Source organism: Aotus nancymaae, unplaced genomic scaffold (assembly GCF_030222135.1).
Source record: "Aotus nancymaae isolate 86718 unplaced genomic scaffold, 86718_ANA_hifiasm-v0.15.2.pri h1tg000122l, whole genome shotgun sequence".
Taxonomy (NCBI): Eukaryota; Metazoa; Chordata; class Mammalia; order Primates; family Aotidae; genus Aotus; species Aotus nancymaae.
The window spans coordinates 872,704-895,265 of NW_026988537.1; the positions used below are offsets into that span (position 1 = coordinate 872,704).

The window sequence follows — 22,562 nt, forward strand, 5'->3', positions numbered from 1 at the left end:
GTCTTACCTGCTACCATTAAAACAAATAACTACACTTCAGAGGGACACATCTTTGACATAAGCTGCAAATAATTTCCACAGATAAAACTCCCTGCCTGCATCCCTGAACACAAGACCATAATTCAGGATTACAAAAGACACATAAAACCCAAGAACTACCATGAGCGAGAGACAGCAGACAGAAAAAAATGTATTTTAAGAACTTGAGAGACAATAAATTATAGAAATTTTTATAACACAGGTTATGCCTAAAATTACAGAATTAATGACATAAAAGGAAGATGCCAAAACATAAGCAAAGAACAAGTCACTATCAAAAACATTAAGCAAATCGGAAAAATAACTAAAGAAAATTTCTAAACATATAGTCACTGATATTAAAAATTCAATGAATGGGTAAGATTGGAGATTAGCTGCACTGAAGATATAATCAGTGTCCTAGAAGAAGTCATTAGACACAGAAAATAGAATAAGGTCCAAAATATACCTAATAGAGGTTACAGGATAAAATAGAAAAAAAAGTGAGCTATGATGGTCTAAGAGACGGTAATATTTGAGAATGTTTTACAATTTAAGAAACAGAAGATATGACTCTACAGTTTAGGAAACACAACTAGTTGCAACCAGGACAAATACAAATAAATCTCCACCAAAATATACTGTAACAAAACTCAGAATGCTACAGAGGCAAATCAAGGGGAAAACCGAGATCTATAAAGGAAGGATAATAACATGTCTAGCAGATATTTCAACAGCAAAAATTTGTAGTGCTTAAAAAAAAAACTTCACCCTATAGTAGTACACTGAGCTACGCTATCACACAAGGGAGAAAAGTGACAGATTGACAACGCAGGATGGAAACTAGAAACTGTCAAATATAAGAGTAGAGAGCAGCCTGTAATCCCAGCTACTTGGGAGGCTGGGGCAGGAGAACTGTTTGAGGTCAGGAACTTGAAGCTGTAGTGAGATATGATGGAGCCTGTGAACAGCCACCACACTTAAGCCTGGGCAAAACAGTGAGACCCTATCAAAGAAACAAAAAACTAAACTAAACTAACTAAAAAAAAGAATTCAGAGCAACAATAATTGGTTAACAGGAACAAATCAGGATAAGCTCTGATTCCATAAAATAATACCTAGTAGTTCAGAGGTATTAAAAAATGTACAATAATAACTTGTAAGTCAGAAGAACACATAAAGTTCTTTACAGGCCCTTATAAATGTTTGGAAGGGATACAGAGATGAAGACTAACTTAAGACTTTGTTCAGCCAGGTAAGCACTTCCAATTTTTTTCAGGTACTAAACACTAATAGGAAACAAAAGGAATTATAACACTCAAACTGAAAGTGAAAGAAAAAACTAAATTAATCCAATAAAGAGGAGGAAAGGAAGAACAAACACGGGAACAAAAAAGAAAGAAACCGAAAGTACAAAATAAAACTATCACAAATACATCATAATCAGAACTTCTGATTTGTGATCTGGGATGAAGAGGCTCAAAGTACTACTGTTCCCATCCTTCCAGTGAAAAAAGAAGGCAAGCTGGGCATGGTGGCTCACATCTGTAATCTCAGCACTTTGGGAAGCCAAGGCGGGTGGATCACGAGGTCAGGAATTTGAGGCCAGCCTGAATATGGTGAAACCCCGTTTCCACTAAAAATACAAAAATTAGCAGGGAGTGGTGGCATGCACCTGTAGTCCCAGATACTTGGGCAGCTGAGGTAGAAGAATCTCTTGAACCCAGGAGGTGGAGGTTGCACCGAGCCAAAAAGAAGGGAACAAAGAAAGCTAGCCAAACTCCAAGGGCACCTTCCAAGAGAGATGGGGTGGGATTTCAGCACTTTCTCACCGGGGACAGAAACAGCCACAAGCTAAGAATGATTCAGCTAGAGTAAATATCAAACTGGTGGAAGCTAAGTACTGGCTGGCTAGACAGTGTGGAGGCTCAGGAGGCAGCAGACCTAAAGTCTAAGTTCACAAACTCTTGTACCCCAACAGGGGCATACAAGAAAGACTGGCGAGAGTCTTGAGAAAGAAATTTCATGGTACAGGACTCGGGAAGGGGAATACCAGCCACTATAGGAAGGCACTAAACCCTGCCTAGGGAACATATGCTTTGATCTGTGTGGATTTGGGGCCAAGAAACACTGCTGTCTTTGGGGCACTGATGAAAGCCATTGCATCTGGGGAAAGGGGCAGAACTGCCTTGTTCTTAGGACCATCTAAGGGTGGGCAGGAGCACTAAAAGACCAAATGCACCAGATCAAAGGACATAATGATGCCTAAGACTGAATTCATTTAGTTTTTTTAATTTAGAAAAAGGATCTTGCTTTGTGGCTTAGGCTGGAGTGCAGTGGTGTGATCACAGTTCACTGCAGCCTCAAACTGCTGGGCTCAAGCAATCCTCCCACGTTGGCCTCTCAAATAGCTGGGACTACAGGCACATACCTCCGTATCTGGCTAATTTAAGACATTTTTTATATTTTTTATACGAGACAGGGTCTCACTAGGTTGTCCAGGCTGGTCTCAAACTCCTGGCCTCAAGTGATCCTCTTGCCTGGGCTTCCCAAAGTGCTGGGGATCACAGGCATTAGCCACTGTGCCTGGCTGAGACTGAGGCTTTATCAGAACAACAGAAAGCACTGTTGCCCCTCCAACTCTTCTGTAACAAGTAACAAACGGAATACTGCTAAAGACAGATCCTTCTGAAATGTTATGCAAAGGAAAGACCTAAAGACACAAAATCCCTCTGGCAAACCAGCTCCCACTCTAAAAATAAGGTATTGCTAAGGGAAAAATAAGGTATTACTAAGGGAATTTGAAACCTGTAGTGCACTGATAACCACAAAAACAGCAAACCTCAAACTCAGCCCATCTCTGGACTATATTAACTCAAACCTCCCATATCAGAGGCCTAGCAGAAGGAAAAATGTGCCCATTTCCAGGCACAACACTATTTGATTTAGTCTGCAGTTCTACACAAGATATCCAGCTTTCAACAAAAAAGTTACAAAGCACAGGAAAAGGCAAAGAAAAACAAAGCTCACCCAAGAGGCAAAGCAATCAACAGAACCAGTATTACATATGACACGATATTAATAATACCTGTGATGGTTAATAATGAGTGTCAACTTGACTGGATTGAAAGATACAAAGTATTGATCCTGTGTGTGTCTGTGAGGTTGTTGCCAAAAGAGATTAACATTTGAGTCGGTGGGCTGGGGAAGGCAGACCCACCCTTAATCTGGTGGGCACCATCTGATCAGCTGCCAGAGAATATAAAGCAGGCAGAAAATCATGAAAAGGAGAGACTGGCCTAGCCTTCCAGCCTACATCTTTCTCCTGTGCTGGATGCTTCCTGCCCTTGAACATCGGACTCCAAACTCTTCAGTTTTGGGACTCAGATTGGCTCTCCTTGCTTCTCAGCTTGCAGACAGCCTATTGTGGGACCTTTTGATTGTGTAAGTTAATACTTAATAAACTTCCCTTTATATATATATATACACACACACACACAAACACACACACACATATACACACACACATATATATTACATATAGCATCTATGTATTATTTATGTAAGTGTATTATATATGTTTTATATACATACATATTCTATTAGTTCCTATATATATATCCTATTAGTTCTGTCCCTCTAGAGAACCCTGACTCATACAGAGTTTGGTACCAGGAGTGGTTCTAGATGAACAGATAAGGTTGGAGTTCTTTCATTGGTTTAGGGGCTTCTGGAGTTGGCTACTTACTATGATTAACCCCAAAATGCTAAGGACTCTACTTCTAATAGTATGGAGAACACTGATAGTCCTTGGTATGAACTGTTTAGAGAATCATGCAAAATAAATGCATTTGACACTCTTGATTTACCATTTGTGAGAGGCAAGAAGTTCAGTTACTCTATACATAATACCTTTGACTATATGTGGAGAACGAAAGAACTTAATGAAGCTCATTGGTTGCTCCAAAGTTCACTGCACAAAGTGAAGAAAGAAAATGATGAATTCAGAGATTCTGTCTCCCGGCTTCAGAAGCAGATACTAAGCTTCACATCTGCTAAGACTGTCCTGACTGACAGTGAACAGTCACAAGCTCTTATCATGCCAGTGGCTGACCTGCAATGAAATATGCATGCACAGCCTTGTCAGGTGTCTACTGTTAAAATGAGGGCACCGATTGGAAAAGAATGAGACCCTAAAACTTGGAATGGGGATGTGTGGGAGGACCCTGATAAAGCTGGGAACATTGAGGTTTGTAAACTCTGATGAACCTTTTTTGCCAGAAGGAATAGCTTCCTCATCCCTAGTAGTGGTAACAGCCCCTCCTCAGCCTACACTGCCATTAGCCTTTCCACCTTTGTCTGAGGAGATAAACCCTGCACTGCCTGAGGCAACAGTGATGGCCTCCCCGGAGCCAGCTGCCAGGCAAAACGATGTTGATTCTCCTCAGGAGCCACCCCAACATCCCTGTTTGCTTCTAGACCTATAACTAGACTAAAGTCCCAGCAGGCTCTTAGAGGTGAGGCTGAGTGTGGCCGCTGAGGAGGTGCACTATACTCGAAAAAAACTGCTTGAGTTCTCTAATTTATACAAACAGAAATTTGGAGCACAGGCATTGGAATGGATATTAAGGGTGTGAGATAATGGTGGAAGGAACATAGATATGCATCAGGCTGAATTTATTGATTTGGGCCCACTAAGTAGGGACTCTACATTTAATGTTGCAGCTTGGGGTGTTAAAAGAGGCTCTAATAGTTTATTTGCTGATAGCTGAAAGATGGATTAAAAGATGGCCCACTATGAGTGAGCTGGAAATGCCTGATCTTCCTTGGTTTAATGTTGAGAAAGGGATCCAAAGGCTTAGGGAGATTGGGATGGTGGAGCAGATTAGTTACTTTAGACCTACTCATCCCAGCTAGGAGGGTCCAGAAGATATACCCTTGACAATTATCTTATGAAATAGATTTGTGAGGGCAGCATCTGCATCTTTGAAGACTCCTGTAATTGCTCTTCTCTGTATGTCAGATCTAACAGTAGGAACTTCAGTCACTCAACTACAAAATTTAAATACAGTGGGAATAATTGAATCCCTAGGTGGCAGGGGCCAAGTGGTGGCACTCAACCATCAAAGGCAAGGTAAGTGTTGCTACTGTAATAAACGGCAGAGGCAAAGCGGCAAGCAGAATAGTCTGGACTTCTGTAGAGCTCCGGCACTGGCTAATTAATCGCGGTGTTCCTAGAAGTGAAATGGATAGGAGGCCTGCTGCATTCCTACTTTATACAAGCAGAAAACTTCTAGGTCTAATGGACAAAATGCTAATTTGAATTATAAAAACAGAGATTCATGGCCCCCATAGGTGAATGACAGCAGAAGCCTCTAGGATTTTGGAGCAAGGCCCAAAATCTTCTGCAGATAACTACTCTCCTTTTGAGAGACAGCTGTTGGCCTGTTAACTGGGCTTTGGTGGAAACTGAACGTTTAACTATGGGTCATCAAGTCACCATGTGACCTGAACTGCCTATCATGAACTGGGTACTTTCTGACCCATCTAGCCATAAAGTGAGCTGTGCGCAGCAGCACTCCATCATCAAATGGAAGCAGTATACATGTGACCAGGCTCGAGCACGTCCTGAAGGCACAAGTAAGTTACATGAGGAAGTAGCTCAAATGCCCATGGTCTCCATTCCTGACACCCTGTCTTCTCTTTCCCAGCCTGCACCGATGGTCTCATGAGGAGTTCCCTATGATCATTTGATAGAGGAAGAGAAGACCAGGGCCTCGTTCACAGATGGTTCTGCACGATATACAGGCACCACCTGAAAGTGGACAGCTGCAGCATTACAGCCCCTTTCTACGACATCCCTGAAGAACAGCAGGGAAGAGAAATCTTCCCAGTGGGCAGAACTCTGGGCAGTGCACTTGGTTGTGCACTTTGCATGGAAGGAGAAATGGCCAGATGTGCAATTATATACTGATGCATGGGCTGTAGCCAATGGTTTGGCTGGTTGGTCAGGGACTTGGAAGAAGCATGATTGGAAAATTGGTGCAAAAAAATTTGACCACTCATACCTCTTCCCAGAGGTATGTGGATGGTCCTCTCTGAGTGGTCAAAAACTGAAGATATTTGTATCCCATGTTAGTGCTCACCAACGGGTGGCCTCAGTAGAGGAGTTTAATAATTGAGTGGATAGGATGACTCGTTCTGGGGACACCACTCAGTCTCTTTTCCCAGCCACCTCTGCCATCGCCCAATGAGCCCATGCCAAAGTGGCCATGGTGGCAGGGATGGAGGTTATGTATAGGCTCAGCAACATGGACTTCCACTCCCCAAGGCTGACCTGGCTACAGCCACTGCTGAGTGCCCAATTTACCAGCCGCAGAGACCAACACAGAGCCCCTGATATGGCACCATTCCTCAGGGTGATCAGCCAGCTACCTGGTGGCAGGTTGATTACACTGGACCTCTTCCATCATGAAAAGGACAGAGGTTTGTCCTCATTGGAATAGATACTTACTCTGGATATGGGTTCGCCTATCCTGCACATAATGTTTCTGCCAAGACTACCAACTGTGGACTCACAGAATGCCTTATCTACCATCATGGACCACAGTAGTGCCTCTGACCAAGGCACTCACTTTTTGGTTAAAGAAGTGTTGCAGTAGGCTCACACTCATGGAAGGGTGGAATGGCCTTTTGAAGTCATTACAATGCCTACTAGGTGACAATACTTTGCAGGGCTGGGGCAAAGTTCTCCAGAAGGCCATGTATGCTCTGAATCAGCAGTCAATATATGGTACTGTTTCTCCCATAGCCAGGATTCATGTTTCCAGGAATTAACAGGTGGAAGTGGAAGTAGCACCACTCACCATCACCCCTAGTGATCCACTAACACAATTTTTGCTTCCTGTTCCCACGACATTACGTCCTGCTGGCCTAGAGGTCTTAGTTCCAGAGGGAGGAATGCTATCACTAGGAGACACAACAACAATTCCATTAAACTCAAGTTCAGATTGCCACCTGGACACTTTGGGCTTCTCCTACCTTTAAGTCAACAGGCTAAGAAGGGGGTTACAGTGTTGGCTGAGATGACTGACCCAGACTATCAAGATGAAATCAGTCTGTTACTCCACAACAGAGGTAAGGAAGATTATGCCTGGAATACAGGTGATCCATTAGGGTGTCTCTTAGTATTACCATGCCCTGTGATTAAGGTCAATGGGAAACCACAACAGCCCAATCCAAGTAGGATTACAAATGGCTGAGATCCCTCAGGAACGAAGGTTTGGGTCACTTCACTAGGAAAAAAAAAACACGACCTGCTGAGATGCTTGCTGAAGGCAAAGCGAATACAGAATGGGTAGCCAAAGGCAGTCGTCAATACCAGCTACCATTATGTGATCAGCTGCAGAGCAAGGACTGTAACTGTCATGAGTATTTCCTCCTCCTCTTGCTAAAAACAAGTCTGTGCATGTATACACCTGTACTAAGAAAATATCTTTATCATGTGACGTAAGATTTATTGACTTCGTATCAGCATTTAAGTATTATTGTTTACCTAATAGTATTTGAGTCAGAGATTGGTATATTTCCAGTTATATAAAGGATAGCCGTATTATGTTAGGCATAATTATGACCTTATCATTATCTTTATTTGAAGATTATATATGATCTCAGGAGATGTGTATAGGTTCAAGTTAAGTTGACAAAGGGTAGACTTGTGATGGTTAATACTGAGTTAATATCCAGGATCAATACTTTGTATTGTGTGTCTGTGAGAGTGTTGTCAAAAGAGATTAACATTTGAGTCAGTGGAAAGGTAGATCCACCCTTAACTGGTGGGCACAATCTAATCAGCTGCCAGTGAATATAAAGCAGGCAGAAAAACATGAAAAGGAGAGACGAGCCCAGCTTACATCTTTCTCCCATGCTGGAAGCTTCCTGTCCTTGAACATCAGACTTCAAGGTCTTTGTTTTGGGACTTGAACTGGCTCTCTTTGCTCCTAAGTTTGTAGAACAGCCTATTGTGGGAACTTGTGATTGTGTAAGCTAATACTTAATAAACTCCCCTATTAGTTCTGTCCCTCTAGAGAACCCTGACTAATATAATATCTGATAGAGAAATAGGAACACTTTTACACTGTTGGTGGGAGTGTAAATTAGTTCAACCATTGTGGAAGACAGTGTGGCGATTCCTCAAGGACCTAGAAATAGAAATTCCATTTGACCCAGCAATCCCATTACTGGGTATATATCCAAAGGATTATAAATCGTTCTACTATAAGGACACATGCACACGAATGTTCATTGCAGCACAGTTTACAATAGCAAAGACCTGGAACCAACCCAAATGCCCATTGATGATAGACTGGACAGGAAAAATGTGGCACATATACACCATGGAATATTATGCAGCCATCAAAAACGATGAGTTCGCGTCCTTTGTAGGGACATGGATGAACCTGGAAACCATCATTCTCAGCAAACTGACACAAGAACACAAAATCAAACATCGTATGTTCTCACATAGATGGGTATTGAACAATGGGAACACATGGACACAGGGAGGGAAGCACTATACACTGGGGTCTGTTGTGGGGAGTGGGGGGGACAGCGGGGGGTGGGGAGTTGGGGAGGGATAGCATGGGGAGAAATGCCAGATATAGGTGAAGGGGAGGAAGGCAGCAAATCACACAGCCACGTATGCACCTATGCAACAACCTTGCATGTTTTTCACATGTACCCCAAAACCTAAAATGCAATTAAAAAAAAAATAAAAAATAAAAAATAAAATAAAATAACTGTGATTAATATGCTAAAGGCTCTAAGGGAAAGGTGAAAAACATACAAGATTATCATAAGCAATATCAGCAGAAAAATGAAAACTAGGAGTCAAAAAGAAAAGCTAGAAATGGGCTGGGGATGGTGGCTCGCGACTGTAATCCTAGCACTTTGGGAGGCCAAGGCAGGAAGATCATTTGAGCTCAGGAGTTTGAGACCAGCTTGGGCAACATAGCAAGATTCTGTCTCTTTGAAAAATAAAATAAAATAAAGGAAAAGCTAGAAATGAAAAACAGTAACAGATGTGAAGAATGCCTTCAATGGCTCATCAGACAACTTGACAAAGCAATGGAAAGAATGAGTGAACTTAATAATTTGTCAGTCAAAATGTCTTAGTCAATGGAAACTGAAAACACAAAGAGAAAAATAATAGGGACAAAAAGAACAAACAAACCAAGAGTTGTCAGACAACCTCAAACAATCTAACATATGTATAACTGAAACCCCCGAAGAAGAGAGCATGAGAAGAAACATTTGAAGAAATAACAATCAAAGACTGACTGTGGTGGCTCATACCTGTAATCCCAGCACTTTGGGAGGCCAAGGTGGGCAGATCATGAGGTCAGGAGTTCGAGACCAGCCTGACCAACATGGAGAAATCCCATCTCTACTAAAAATACAAAATTAGACAGGTGTGGTGGTACACGCCTGTAATCCCAGCTACTTGGGAGGCTGAGGCAGGAGAATGGCTTGACCCTGAGAGGCAGAGCTTGTGGTGAATGAACCTCTGCCTCTTATTGCACTATAGTCTAGGCAGTAAGAGTGAAACTCCGTCTCAAAAAGAAAAAAAGAAGTAATAACCACAGATTTTCCAAAATTTATGGCATACACAAATCCATAAATCAAAGAAACCCAGAGGAAAAAAAAAACCCAGATCTAGGTATACCATATTCAACCTGCTACAAATAAAGAGAAAAGCTTGACGACAACCAGAGGAAACATACATTACATGTTGAAGAACAAAAGTCAGCATTACAGCAGAGCCCTGGCTGGCAAGGTTCCTGACAAGACAGTAGAGTGATTTAAAGTGTTAAAAGAAAAACAACTGTCAGACAGAATTCAGTATGCAAATATATCTTTTAAAACTGAAGAAATAAACATTTTCTCAAACAAAAACTAACAGAATCCACTGCCAGTATACCAGCACTACAGAAAATGTTAAAAGAAGTTCTTTAAGCAGAAAAAATAAGATACTGGACAGAAACGTGGATCTACACAAAGAAAGAGTGCTGAAACAGAATATCCTGGAGGAAAATCGAATTTTATTAAAATTTTTACATTTCTATGAAAGATAACTTTGATGCAAAATTAGTAGCATATATTATATGTCTGGACAATATGTAAAATGTATGACAACTTCACAAAAAATGTAGAAAGATCTGAAAATATGCTGTTGTAAGAGCCTTGGATTACACATGAAGTAATTATTTATTCATTATTCATAACTTATTATTTGAAGGTAAACTCTATTGTAAAACCTGGAACAACCACTAAAAAAACTCTTGATAGGTGTATAAATAAGTGAAGATAAATTTTGAAGATAAAAATTGAATCATAATATCTAATAAATCCAAGAGAAGGTAGAAAAAAAGAAAGAACAAACGGAATAAACAAAATAGCTAGCAAGTGACAGATTATCAATCCAAATAAAATCACCAAACTGAGACCAAACACGACAGCAAAAGAAACTGAGACTAAATGGTTTTTATAGTTTTTTTTTTTTCTTTGAGAGGGAGTCTCACTCTGTCACCCAGGCTGGAGTGCAATGGCATGATCTTGGCTCACTGCTGCAATCTCCACCTTCTGGGTTCAAGCGATTCTCCTGCCTCAGCCTTCCAAGTAGCTGGTGCTACAGGCACGGGCCACAGCACCTGGCCAATTTTTTTGTATTTTCAGTAGAGACAGCGTTTTACCATGTTGGCCAGGCTGGTCTCAAACTCTTGACCTCAGCTGATCTACCTGCCTTGGCCTCCAAAAATGCTGGGATTACAGGCATGAGCCACTGCACCCAGCTGGTTTTTATAGTTTTACTGAAATACAGTTCATATATTATAAAATTGACCTCCCCCAAGTAGATGTATATTCAGTGGTTTTTAGCCTATTCAGAATTGAACAATAATTTGTCAGACTCAATTTTAAAAAGTACCCATCTATATAATGTTTACCAGAGATGTAAACACACAGATAAATAGAAATTCAAAGTTAGGAAAAAATATAGTAAAATATATCTTAAGAAATCTAAATCCAAAACATTAAAAACCTGAATCCAGCAATGGAAATGTGTTGTATCTGTCTATGTGATCTCCATCACAAATATGTTTTTAGTATTTTGACCACAAACATGTTTTTAGTACCTCAATAGAAGTGGCTTGCTTTGCAATCTTTTGTATTTGGTTTTATGCATTAAAAAATATTATTTTAAGAAGAGTTCCATAGGTTCCAGATTGCCAAAAGTGTTGACAGCACATACAAACACAAAAACAGTAAGAACCTTTATACTTAAGAAACTCTTGAAGATATAAACAAGGAAACATAAACAAGAATGTTCAGAGTAGCACTGCTGGCAACAACAGGAGAGTGAATCAATCAATGAGGTATAGTTGCTGACAGACTTTTCCACAAGTCCCTAAAATAACAGAACTGGAGTGACATGGACAAATTTTTAAATCTAAATGGTGTAGCCGGGCATGGTGGTGCATGCCTGTAATCCCAGCTACTCAAGAGGCTGAGGCAGGAGAATTGCCTGAACCCAGGAGGCGGAGGTTGCAGTGAGCCGAGATCGCGCCATTGCACTCCAGCCTGGGTATCAAGAGCGAAACTCCGTCTCAAAAAAAAAAAAAAAAAAAAAAAAAAAAAAAAAAAAAAATCTAAATGGTGGATACGTGGGTGTTTGATATAATGCTCTTTAGATTACTATATACCACCACCATTACACCACACCATTTTTATTTATTTTTTTATCAACGTGAAAACTGCCTGGATCACCACCATGATGAGAACTAAAACAAAGGATGATGGAAATGGAAACACAGGGAGCGTGTTTTATTTCTCTTATTTCTGCCTGTGTTTCAGCTTCTCTAAGTCGAATGGTCATCAGTTCATCTTGTAACTCATTCATAGCATTTTTCTTAGGTGGGTCTTTCCATCTCCCAGTAATACAAGCTAAGTGGCACTAAAGCAGAAAAAAATTACATTGCAGCAAATACTCATCACCAGTTCAAATACTGACATTTTTAGAAACCAGTGCCTTAAACCATCCCGCTTCCAGCAAAATCCATCCAAAATCACACTTATTAGTCAGGAACAGCATTAGTCAGGCACAATACAAATTCCTTAGGAAACCTTTCTCCAAACCACCTAGTTGAAATTAATTTTCTCCTCCTAGTCTCCATAGCAATTTCTACCTCTCTACTTACCAAATTTCTGAATTATATTAAATATAGTCTGTGCGCATCTGCTTTATCAAGTGTAAGTCCTTCAATGGCTGGGACAGTGCTTTGCGTTTCACAAGTTCTCAATACCATGTCTGTTGGATTTGATTTATTCACCTCTACCCACTGTGAAATAAATCCTCAACACTGGCTTAAAAGCTGTGTTTGCATCTTTAGTATCTATACTAAAATATCTGATTACAAAAATAAGACTTCCCATTGTAAAACTTAGATTTCTACTATTCATAATCTCAATAGTACCTCTTCCTATTTTAACTATACTATAAAATAATATGTGGAAAGTATTTTATATAGAATAATACAAGAAAAATCTAAGAAAATAACTGAACAATGCAAAACAAGATATATTTATTCTGAAGAAATTACATATTCATATTATCATGTTTGAGATAATTATCATTTTGCACATTGGAATACAGAATGATGTATGAGTTAAGTATGCCCCCTACTGACTAAACAAATATTTTAAAAGCCAAATAACAACATTCACAGAGTATAAAGAATATGGTCCAAACAACTGTACCACATGAAAACCAAGTATGTCTTTGCCATGCAAAGGGGTTTCATAAAAAAGACTTCTGCAGATCTTAAGTATATTTAAGATAGAATTTATTGGAGAGAAGAGAGACCTGAGAAGAAAGAAGGGGAATTTTAGAATTCACTGCCCAGGATCACCACATTAAACAACTTTATGAAGCATCATTCACGTCGTAGTATACATCTGTGGTTTCCAATTGGGGCAATTTTGTCCCCAGGGGACAATGTGTGCAGAAACATCTTTGGTCATCGCAACCTGGGGTGGGAGAGACGTGAGTGGCACCTAGTGGGTACAGGCCAGGGATGCTGCTAAACACCTACAATGCACAGGCCAGCTCCATAAAACCAAGTATCATCTAGCCAAAATGTTCCAAGTATTGAGGCTGAGAAATTTTGCTGTACAGAGTATTTCTTCTCAAGTCAGGCAGAAGGGCAATGCTAGGAGTTTACTCAATAAAGTCAAATAAAATTTGACTTGCTTGAACTTTGAATGGGTTAAAGAAGGATTAAATCTCAGAAATCAAAGAGAACAATTTTTTGCCCTCTTCATTTGGCCTAGAAAACTGCAGTCTATACAGTTCCATATTGTCACTGTTCACCTCTATTCTAGGGATGATACAATCTGTGCATAAACCCTCAATCAGCTAATGATACTTTTAAGATACTGGGCCTTCCCATCATACCTGTGTTTCCATTTCCATCATCCTTTGTTTTATTTCTCTTATTTCTGCCTGTGTTTCAGCTTCTCTAAGTCGAATGGTCATCAGTTCATCTTGTAACTCATTCATAGCATTTTTCTTAGGTGGGTCTTTCCATCTCCCAGTAGTACGAGCTAAGTGGCGCTAAAGCAGAAAAAAAAATTATATTGCAGCAAATACTCTCAGTATCAAAACAAGAGCTAATATTACTGAGCACTTATTTCAGGGTGTGCTATATAAAACACTTTCTAAACATTACTTTATTTAATCCCTAAAAAATCCTATTAATCAGGCACTGTTATCGTCACTTTACAGGTAAGAAAATGAACATTGTGAGTAAGTAACTTCAGGAGGATCACAGATCTGGGATGGAAACTCAAATATAGTTCAATTTTTTTCTCTATATACTGCGGATTCATTCTTCACTATAATTTTTTTCTTTTGAACCACACTTGTCTGAGACACAATTTTTTTAATGAGAGATTTTTCATATTATCTTCAATGAAATCCCAATAAATCAGAAAAAAAATGGGGCCATTAAAAAAGGAATGTAAGAAGTTAAGGGCAGTGTTTCTCAAGGTATCTGTGGTAAAGGACAAGTTTTGTCTTTTTTGTTTTAAAATTTCAAGTTCATTGCAACCTTTTCAAAACACGGTAAAAAAAATAAAAGGCATGACAGTGTCAAGGCCCAATTTTGGTCCTTGGATAGAACATGTATTTTGTTCCTTGTCAACATTTCCCTAATACATGAATAAATTTGTGGGCATATACCAGAAAAATGTGATTTAATTGGTAAGATAACTAAGTAAGTTACTAATTTACAGATAAAATTTATAATGTCACCCTTCTAGTGTTTCACACTAACCAACAATGGACTTAACACCAACATAAGACAAAATACGTACTACATAGAAGAAATACTTTTACAGATTTTCAGAAAAAGTTATACAAGGCACAATGGTACAACAACAAAAATATGACGATTTCCACTGTATCTTTTATTTTACTATAAGAGGGAGAAACAGCTTATATGCACTTTCAGTTTATAAATACTCTCAATTTTGACATTAAACAGGGTCAGTGAGAGACACTTTAAACTCATCTCCTACTGTAAGTCATCAGCTACTTCAAACTCTTACAAATTTGATATTCGGGTTTTACTCTCTTTTAGAAAAGCACACAAAATATATTAACATACCTGCCAGTGTTCCTCTAAATCCTTGACTTGCTGTCTAAGTTCTTTCAAACCCATAATGGCTTCTGCTTCTCTCAGTTTCACAGCAATTAGCTCTTCCTGAAGCCTTGCAATATTATTCTCATCAGGAAGGGAGTTATTTCTCTATAGAAGAAGAAAATTTAATTTGAAATTTTTAAATTTAAGGAATAAGATAAAACATAGCACATAAAAGAGCTATTTTGTTCCACACTTAAATGTTATTTAATTTTATATAGCTGTATTGAAGTATAATTCACAAACTATGAAACTCACTCTTTTAAAATATACAAGTCAGTGGTTTTTAGAGTATTTACAGGGTTGTTAAAGATCTAATTTCAGAATATTTTTATCATGCAAAAAAGAAAACCTATACTCATCACCAGTCATTCTACATTTCCCATTTCCCCAGCCCCTGACAACCACTAATCTACTTCTTGTTTCCATGAATTTGCCTATTGGGACATTTCTTGTAAGCGAATCATATATATTTATAGCTTTTTGTGACAACCTTACTTCACTTAAAACAATGTTTTCAAGGTTCAATCTTTTTTTCATGCCAAACGATATTCCACTGTATAGATATACCACATTTAATCTATTTATTCGTCAGTTAATAGGGGTTGTTTCAATTTTTTGACTATTATAAACAATGTTGCTATGAACGTTGGTGAAAAAGTTTTTGTGTAGACTTATGCTTTCAATATTCTTAAGTATATACTTAGGAACAGAACTGCTGGCTCAGATGGTAATTATTCTGTGTTTAACTTTTAAGAAACTGCCAAACTTTTCCAAAGCAGCTGTACTGCTTTTCATTTCCACTAGCAATGTATGAGGGGAACTATACTTAATTTTGAGGACACAGAAATCTAACTCTGATTTGTTAATAAAATACTAATCAGAGTTATGGAGCAACAGGATTAAAATTTTTTTCAATATGGCAATAAACTTACTAACCTCTGATTAGACTCCAAATAAAGCATGAACATCATTTACTTTTAAAATATTTATAGAATAGTTCAAAATCTGTTTCTGTTGCATTTCCTCAGCATGTTATCTTTGAGAGCAGTATCAAATCTATGTGTATTAGTCACTATTTACATCAAGTCAAGAAATACAAATTAAACAACAATTGATTCAAATTAAACAACTGAAATTAAACAATTTGATTCATGAATACAAGATTTATTATTTTCCATAAGTTATTGGAGAACAGGTGGTATTTGGTTACATGAGTAAGTTCTTTAGCAGTGGGTGATTTGTGAGATTTTAGTGCCCAAGCAGTATACATTGCACTTTATTTGTAGTCTTTAATCTCTCACTCCCCGCCCACTCTTCACCCCAAGTCCCCAAAGTCCAGTGAATTATTCTTATGCTTTTGTGTCCTCATAGCTTAGCTCCCACAATCAGTACCATGTTTTGCTTTCCATTCCTGAGTTACTTCACTTAGAATAATAGTCTCCAATCTCATCCAGGACACTGCAAATGCTGTTAGTTCATTCCTTTTTATGGTTGAGTAGTATTCCATTGAGTAGCATTCCATATATGCATACACACACACCACAGTTTCTTTATCCACTTGTTAACTGATGGGTATCTGGGTTGGTTCCATGATTTTGCAGTTGCTAATTGTGCTGCTATAAACATGTGTGTGCAAGTATCTTTTTCAAATAACGACTTTTTTCCCTCTGGGTAGATACCCAGTAGTGGGACTGCTGGATCAAATGGGACTTCTACTTTTAGTTCTTTAAACAATCTCCATATTGTTTTCCATAGTGGCAGTGGCAGCACTAGTTTACATTCCCACCAGCAGTGTAGAAGTGTTCCCTGATCATTGCATCCATGCTAACATCTACTGTTTTTTGATTTTTTTATTATGGCCAATCTTGCAGAAATAAGGTGGTATGGCATTGTGGTTTTGATTTGCACTTCCCTGATCATTAATGATGTTGAGCATTTTTTCATATGTTTGTTGGCCATTTTTATATCTTCTTTTGAGAATTGTCTATTTATGTCCTCAGCCCACTTTTTGATTGGGACTGTTTTTTTCTTACTGATTTGAGTTCATCGTAGATTCTAGATATTAGTCCTTTATCAGATGTATAGGTTATGAAGATTTTCTCCCACTCTGTGGGTTGTCTGTTTACTTTGCTGACTGTTCCTTTTGCCATGCAAAAGCTCTTTAGTTTAATTAGGTCCCAGCTATTTAACTTTGTTTTAATTGCATTTGCTTTTGGGTTCTTGGTCATGAAATCCTTGCCTAAGCCAAAGTCTAGAAGAGTTTTTCCAATGTTATCTTCTAGAATTTTTATAGTTTCAGGTCTTAGCTTTAAGTCCTTAATCCATCTTGAGTTGACTTTTGTACATAAGGTGTGAGGATCCAGTTTCCTTCTCCTACATGTGGCTAGGCAACTAACCCAGCACACGGATACAAGATTTTAGATTAATTTCCCACCATATTAAAAGATAAGAAGGACACAGGGTAACCCATTATCAAACTGCTCTGGAGAATTACCAAGAGATCCAAAACTAGGCTCTAGGGAAAACTCCCTAGGTAAACAGGTAAACTGAGGTAACCAGTAACACTGAGATTTCAAGGCCTGATTCTATGAAATTTTCTTTTTCATACACACACACACACACACACCAACTACTGCACTTTAGGTTCTGGGGTACATGTGCAGAACATGCAGAATTGTTGCATAGGTACCTACATGGCAATGTGGTTTGCTGCCTCCATCCCCCCGTCACCTCTATCAGGCATTTCTCCCCATGTTATCCCTCCCCAACCTCCCTAAACCACCTTGTCCCTCCCCTATTCCCCCGCAACAAACCCCAGTGTGTGATGCTCTCCTCCCTGTGTCCATGTGTTCTCACTGTTCAACACCTGCCTGTGAGTGAGAACATGTGGTGTTTGATTTTCTGTTCTTATGTCAGTTTGCTGAGAATGATGGTTTCCAGATTCATCCATGTCCCTACAAAGGACATAAACTCATCGTTTTTTATGGCTGCCTGGTATTCCATGGTGTATATGTGCCACATTTTCCCTGTCCAGTCTATCATCAATGGGCATTTGGGTTGGTTCCAGGTCTTTGCTATTATAAACAGTGTCGCAATGAACATATGTGTGCATGTATGTCTTTATAATAGAATGATTTATAATCCTTTGGATACATACCCAGTAATGGGATTGCTGGGTCAAATGGAATTTCTATTTCTAGGTCCTTGAGGAATTGCCACACTGTCTTCCACAATGGTTGAACTAATTTACACTCCCACCAACAGTGTAGAAGTGTTCCTATTTCTCCATATCCTCTCCAGCATCTGTTGTCTCCAGATTTTTTAATGATCGCCATTCTAACTGGCGTGAGATGGTATCTCAATGTGGTTTTGATATGCATTTCTCTAATGACCAGTGATGATGAGCATTTTTTCATATGTTTGTTGGCCTCATAAATGTCTTCTTTTGAGAGTGTCTGTTCATATCCTTTGCTCACTTTTGAATGGGTTTGCTTTTTCTTGTAAATCTGTTTTAGTTCTTTGTAGATTCTGGATATTAGCCCTTTGTTAGAAGGGTAGATTGCAAAAATTTTCCCACTCTGTTGGTTGCCGGTTCACTCTAATGATTGTTTCTTTTGCTGTACAGAAGCTCTGGAGTTTAATTAGATCCCATTTGTCTATTTCGGCTTTTGTTGCCAATGCTTTTGGTGTTTTAGTCATGAAGTCCTTGCCTATGCCTATGTCCTGAAAGGTTTTGCCTAAGTTTTCTTCTAGTGTTTTTATGGTGTTAGGTCTTAATGTTTAAGTCCTTAATCCATCCGGAATTAATTTTAGTGTAAGGTGTCAGGAAGGGGTCTAGTTTCTGCTTTCTGCACATGACTAGCCAGTTTTCCTAACATCATTTATTAAACAGGGAATCTTTTCCCCATTGCTTGTTTTTGTTAGGTTTGTCAAAGATCAGATGGTTGTAGATGTGTGGCATTCCCTCTGAGGCCTCTGTTCTGGTCCATTGGTCTATATCTGTTTTGGTACCAGTACCTTGCTGTTTTGATTACTGCAGCCTTGTAGTATAGTTTGAAGTCATGTAGCATGATGCCTCCAGCTTTGTTCTTTTTGCCTAGAATTGTCTTGGCTATGCATGCTGTCTTTTGGTTCCATATGAAGTTTAAGGTGTTTTTTTCCAATTCTGTGAAGAGGGTCACAGGTAGCTTGATGGGGATAGCACTGAATCTATAAATTACTTATGGGCAGTATGGCCACTTTCACGATACTGATTCTTCCTAACCATGAGCATGGAATGTTTCTCCATCTGTTTGTGTCCTCTCTTATTTCATTAAGCAGTGGTTTGTAGTTCTCCTTGAACAGGTCCTTTACATTCCTTGTTAGTTGTATTCCTAGGTATTTTATTCTCTTTGAAGCAATTGTGAATGGCAGTTCGTTCTTGATTTGGCTCTATTTAAGTCTGTTATTGGTGTATAGGAATGCTTGTGACTTCTGCACATTGATTTTGTATCCTGAGACTTTGCTGAAGTTGCTTATCAGTTTCAGGAGATTTTGGGCTGAGACGATGGGGTCTTCTAAATATACAATCATGTTGACTGCAAATACAGACAATTTGACTTCCTCCTTTCCTAATTGAATACCCTTTATTTCTTTTTCTTGCCTGATTGCTCTGGCTAGAACTTCCAATACTATATTGAATAGGAGTGGTGAGAGAGGGCATTCTTGTCTAGTGCCAGATTTCAAAGGGAATGCTTCCAGCTTTTGCCCATTCAGTATGATATCGATTGTGGGTGTGTCATACATAGCTTTTATTATTTTGAGAAACGTTCCGTCGATACCTAGTTTATTGAAAGTTTTTAGAATAAAGGGCTGCTGAATTTTGTTGAAGGCCTTCTCTGCATCTATTGAGATAATGTGGTTTTTGTCTTTGGTTCTGTTTGTGTGGTGGATTATGTTTATAGACTTGTGTATGTTGAACCAGCCTTGCATCCCCGGGATGAAGCCTACTTAGTCGTGATGGATAAGCTTTTTGATGTGCTATTGCAATCAGTTTGCCAGTATTTTATTGAAAATTTTTACATCTATATTCATCGTAGATACTGGCCTGAAGTTTTTTTTTTTTGTTGAGTCTCTGCCAGGTTTTGGTATCAGGATGATGTTAGTCTCATAAAATGATTTGGGAAGGAGCCCCTTTTTTTTGGAAATTTTCTATCTCTAATATTTCATGGTGCACATGTAGCTTTCTGCTCACAGGGATGATGAAATGGAGTTATTCTTGCCAATTATACATTCTTATGATGGACTTTAAATATTTTCTCAGTTGAAAACCAAAAATTTACTGCATATGCATTTAAAGGATTGCTGGAAGCAGAAAAAAAGAGGATGCTGCATGAAGATATTACCACAGGAAGCATGCTACCTTTCTCTACTTTATAATGTGAAAACACAGCCACCGAAGAAATCCATTTTTGAATGGAACCCAAATACACTTCTACCCAATATTCAAAATCTTTCTAACTGTAAGACACAAATTCTTATCTAAATCATGTAACCCAGAATACACCTAAGTTAGGGACCAAATATTCTGTTAGGCATTCCTTTCAGCATTCTTGCTGGCTTTTTTTTTTTTTTTTTTTCAACAAATCAAGAGAATACATTTTCTGGAAATATAAAAATAGCAAGCCATTTTCTAACAAAATTATTCCACTACTGATTCTAGTTATACTTGTTCTAGTTCATTAAGAAAATAGTTAAAAACACCTGAGACTGCTATGTCCATTATCGATTAGCTTTTTGGATTCAATAGCTAGCTATTACCTAAGTGTAAAAAGGAACAGACACCACAGACGCCAGGCCACCAATAATTTGATAGATGAGAAACAAGAGATTCAGAGTTTGTGATCTAGAACTTTTAAATCTGAAAGTTATAAGAAACCTGAAGTTCTTTTATTCCCATTACTTACCTAATTTTTGATGTTCTTTAATATCCTTGAAGTAAGTTAGCTTCTGTATACCACAGGCTGAAAGGAAATTCCTACATATCCTGAGGTAACTTGTTCTGGATTGGACAGTTCTAGCAACTACATTCAGATGAAATTTTCCCTAAAATGTCTATGTATTAGTCCTATTCTATCTCTTCCACATGAAAATACTACAATATTTGAAGACAAGAGTTAATTTCTGTCACCTGAATTTCTTTTCTGCAACATTTAGATATTCTTTTTATGAAAATTATTCTGGTTGCTTTCCTCCAAAAGGGCTCTAATCTCCATTTTTATCCTTAAATCTGGGGCTTTGATTAGTATGAAGGCAACAAGGAATAACTGACAATTTAAAAAATCTTTTCTTCCTTTTCTCTCTTAGTAACTAATATGTAAGGCTTCTAATGTGTAAAAACACCAAGTCAATTAAATTGCTCAGTACCTTATAAATATTACATATCCCCTCTAATTTGGGAGTGACTACATTTGCGTAGGTTTCTTACCTTCTCTATATCCAAGACTTTATCCTGCATCTCTTTTAGTGCACACTGAGACTCAGCTTCACTCAGTCGGGCTTGAACTAATTCCTTCTCTAGCTGTAGCACAAAATCTTCATTGTAGTTGGAACTGCATTTATGCTAAAGGTTACAGACATATTCTGAAATTTCATGGAAGTATAAACATGCATATATAGTAAAAACAATGCAACTACATAATACAGTTATATTAAGGGCAACTAAATAGTTCGTTCCATCTACCCAATATTTCCAGCATATCTCCTCCAATTAACTTTTCAATGAGTAAAAAAGCCCAACTTTGATATCTATAAAGATGACAAGATTATTGGGTTTTGGTAACTAGTTATTACAATGATCAAATATGATTCATATAAGATAAACATCTCCTTTTATCTGTCCATCCATCCAGATACTAAGAATTTGTTCTGACTTTACAGACCTGCACTACACAACAAATAGGATAGCAATTAGCCACATGTGGCTACTGAACACTTGAAATGTGCTAATCCAGATTAAAACAACTTGTAAGTATAAAATAAAAACTAGATTTTGAAGACTTGATGTGAAATACCACAATAAAACATCTCAATGATTTTTATATTGATTACATGTTAAAACAGTATTTTGAATGTACTGAGGTAAATAAAAATATTTTACCTTTTTTACTCCTTTTAATGTGGCTATTAGAAAATTTTAAATTAAATATGTGACACATTATATTGCTATATTGCTATTATTCTGTAGTTCTGTTACATACTACAGAAGACATGTAAACATTACTGAAAATTGTATTTTAATCTAATGGAAAAAAAAAAAAACAGTGTATTGGCCAGGCATGGTGGCTCATGCCTGTAATCCCAGCACTTTGGGAGGCCGAGGTGGGTGGATCACCTGAAGTCAGGAGTTTCAGACCAGCCTGGCCAACATGGTGAAACCCTGTTTCTACTAAAAATACAAAAATTAGCCGGGCGTGGTGGCGCACACCTGTAGTCCCAGCTACTCAGGGAGCTCAGACAGGAGAATCGCTTGAACCCAGGAGGTGAAAGTTGCAGTGAGCCGAGATCGCACCACTGCACTCCAGCCTGGGAGACAAGAGCAAGACTCCACCTCAAAAAACAGGCAACAAAAAAACAGGGTACCCACAATAACGTGAACCATCTAAATCCCAAAATAACAAAATTGTATTTGCCCTTAGAAATCTTCTTTAAAAGATATGCATAGTTTCCTAGCACTTTGGGAGGCTGAGGCAGGTGGATCACTTGAGGCCAGGAGTTCAAGACCAGCCTGGCCAACATGGTGAAACC

The 22,562-nt window shown here is 38.5% G+C and overlaps 1 protein-coding gene across 6 annotated transcripts in view; it reads right to left on the reverse strand.

Annotated features, from left to right (window-relative positions):
- The window catches only part of EVI5 (ecotropic viral integration site 5), a 256,816-nt gene that overhangs the window by 72,349 nt on the left and 161,905 nt on the right, over window positions 1–22,562 (reverse strand). For all 6 annotated transcript variants that reach the window (XR_010340665.1, XM_012435437.3, XM_021668008.2 and 3 more), the window contains 3 exons: window positions 21,244–21,378; window positions 14,742–14,882; window positions 13,529–13,687 (listed from right to left, as the gene is read on the reverse strand). Coding sequence is in view for 5 of the 6 variants with exons in the window: in XM_012435437.3 (XP_012290860.2) it covers window positions 13,529–13,687; window positions 14,742–14,882; window positions 21,244–21,378 (435 nt within the window). In the remaining variant the exon portion in view is untranslated. The remainder of the gene's footprint in view (window positions 1–13,528; window positions 13,688–14,741; window positions 14,883–21,243; window positions 21,379–22,562) is intronic.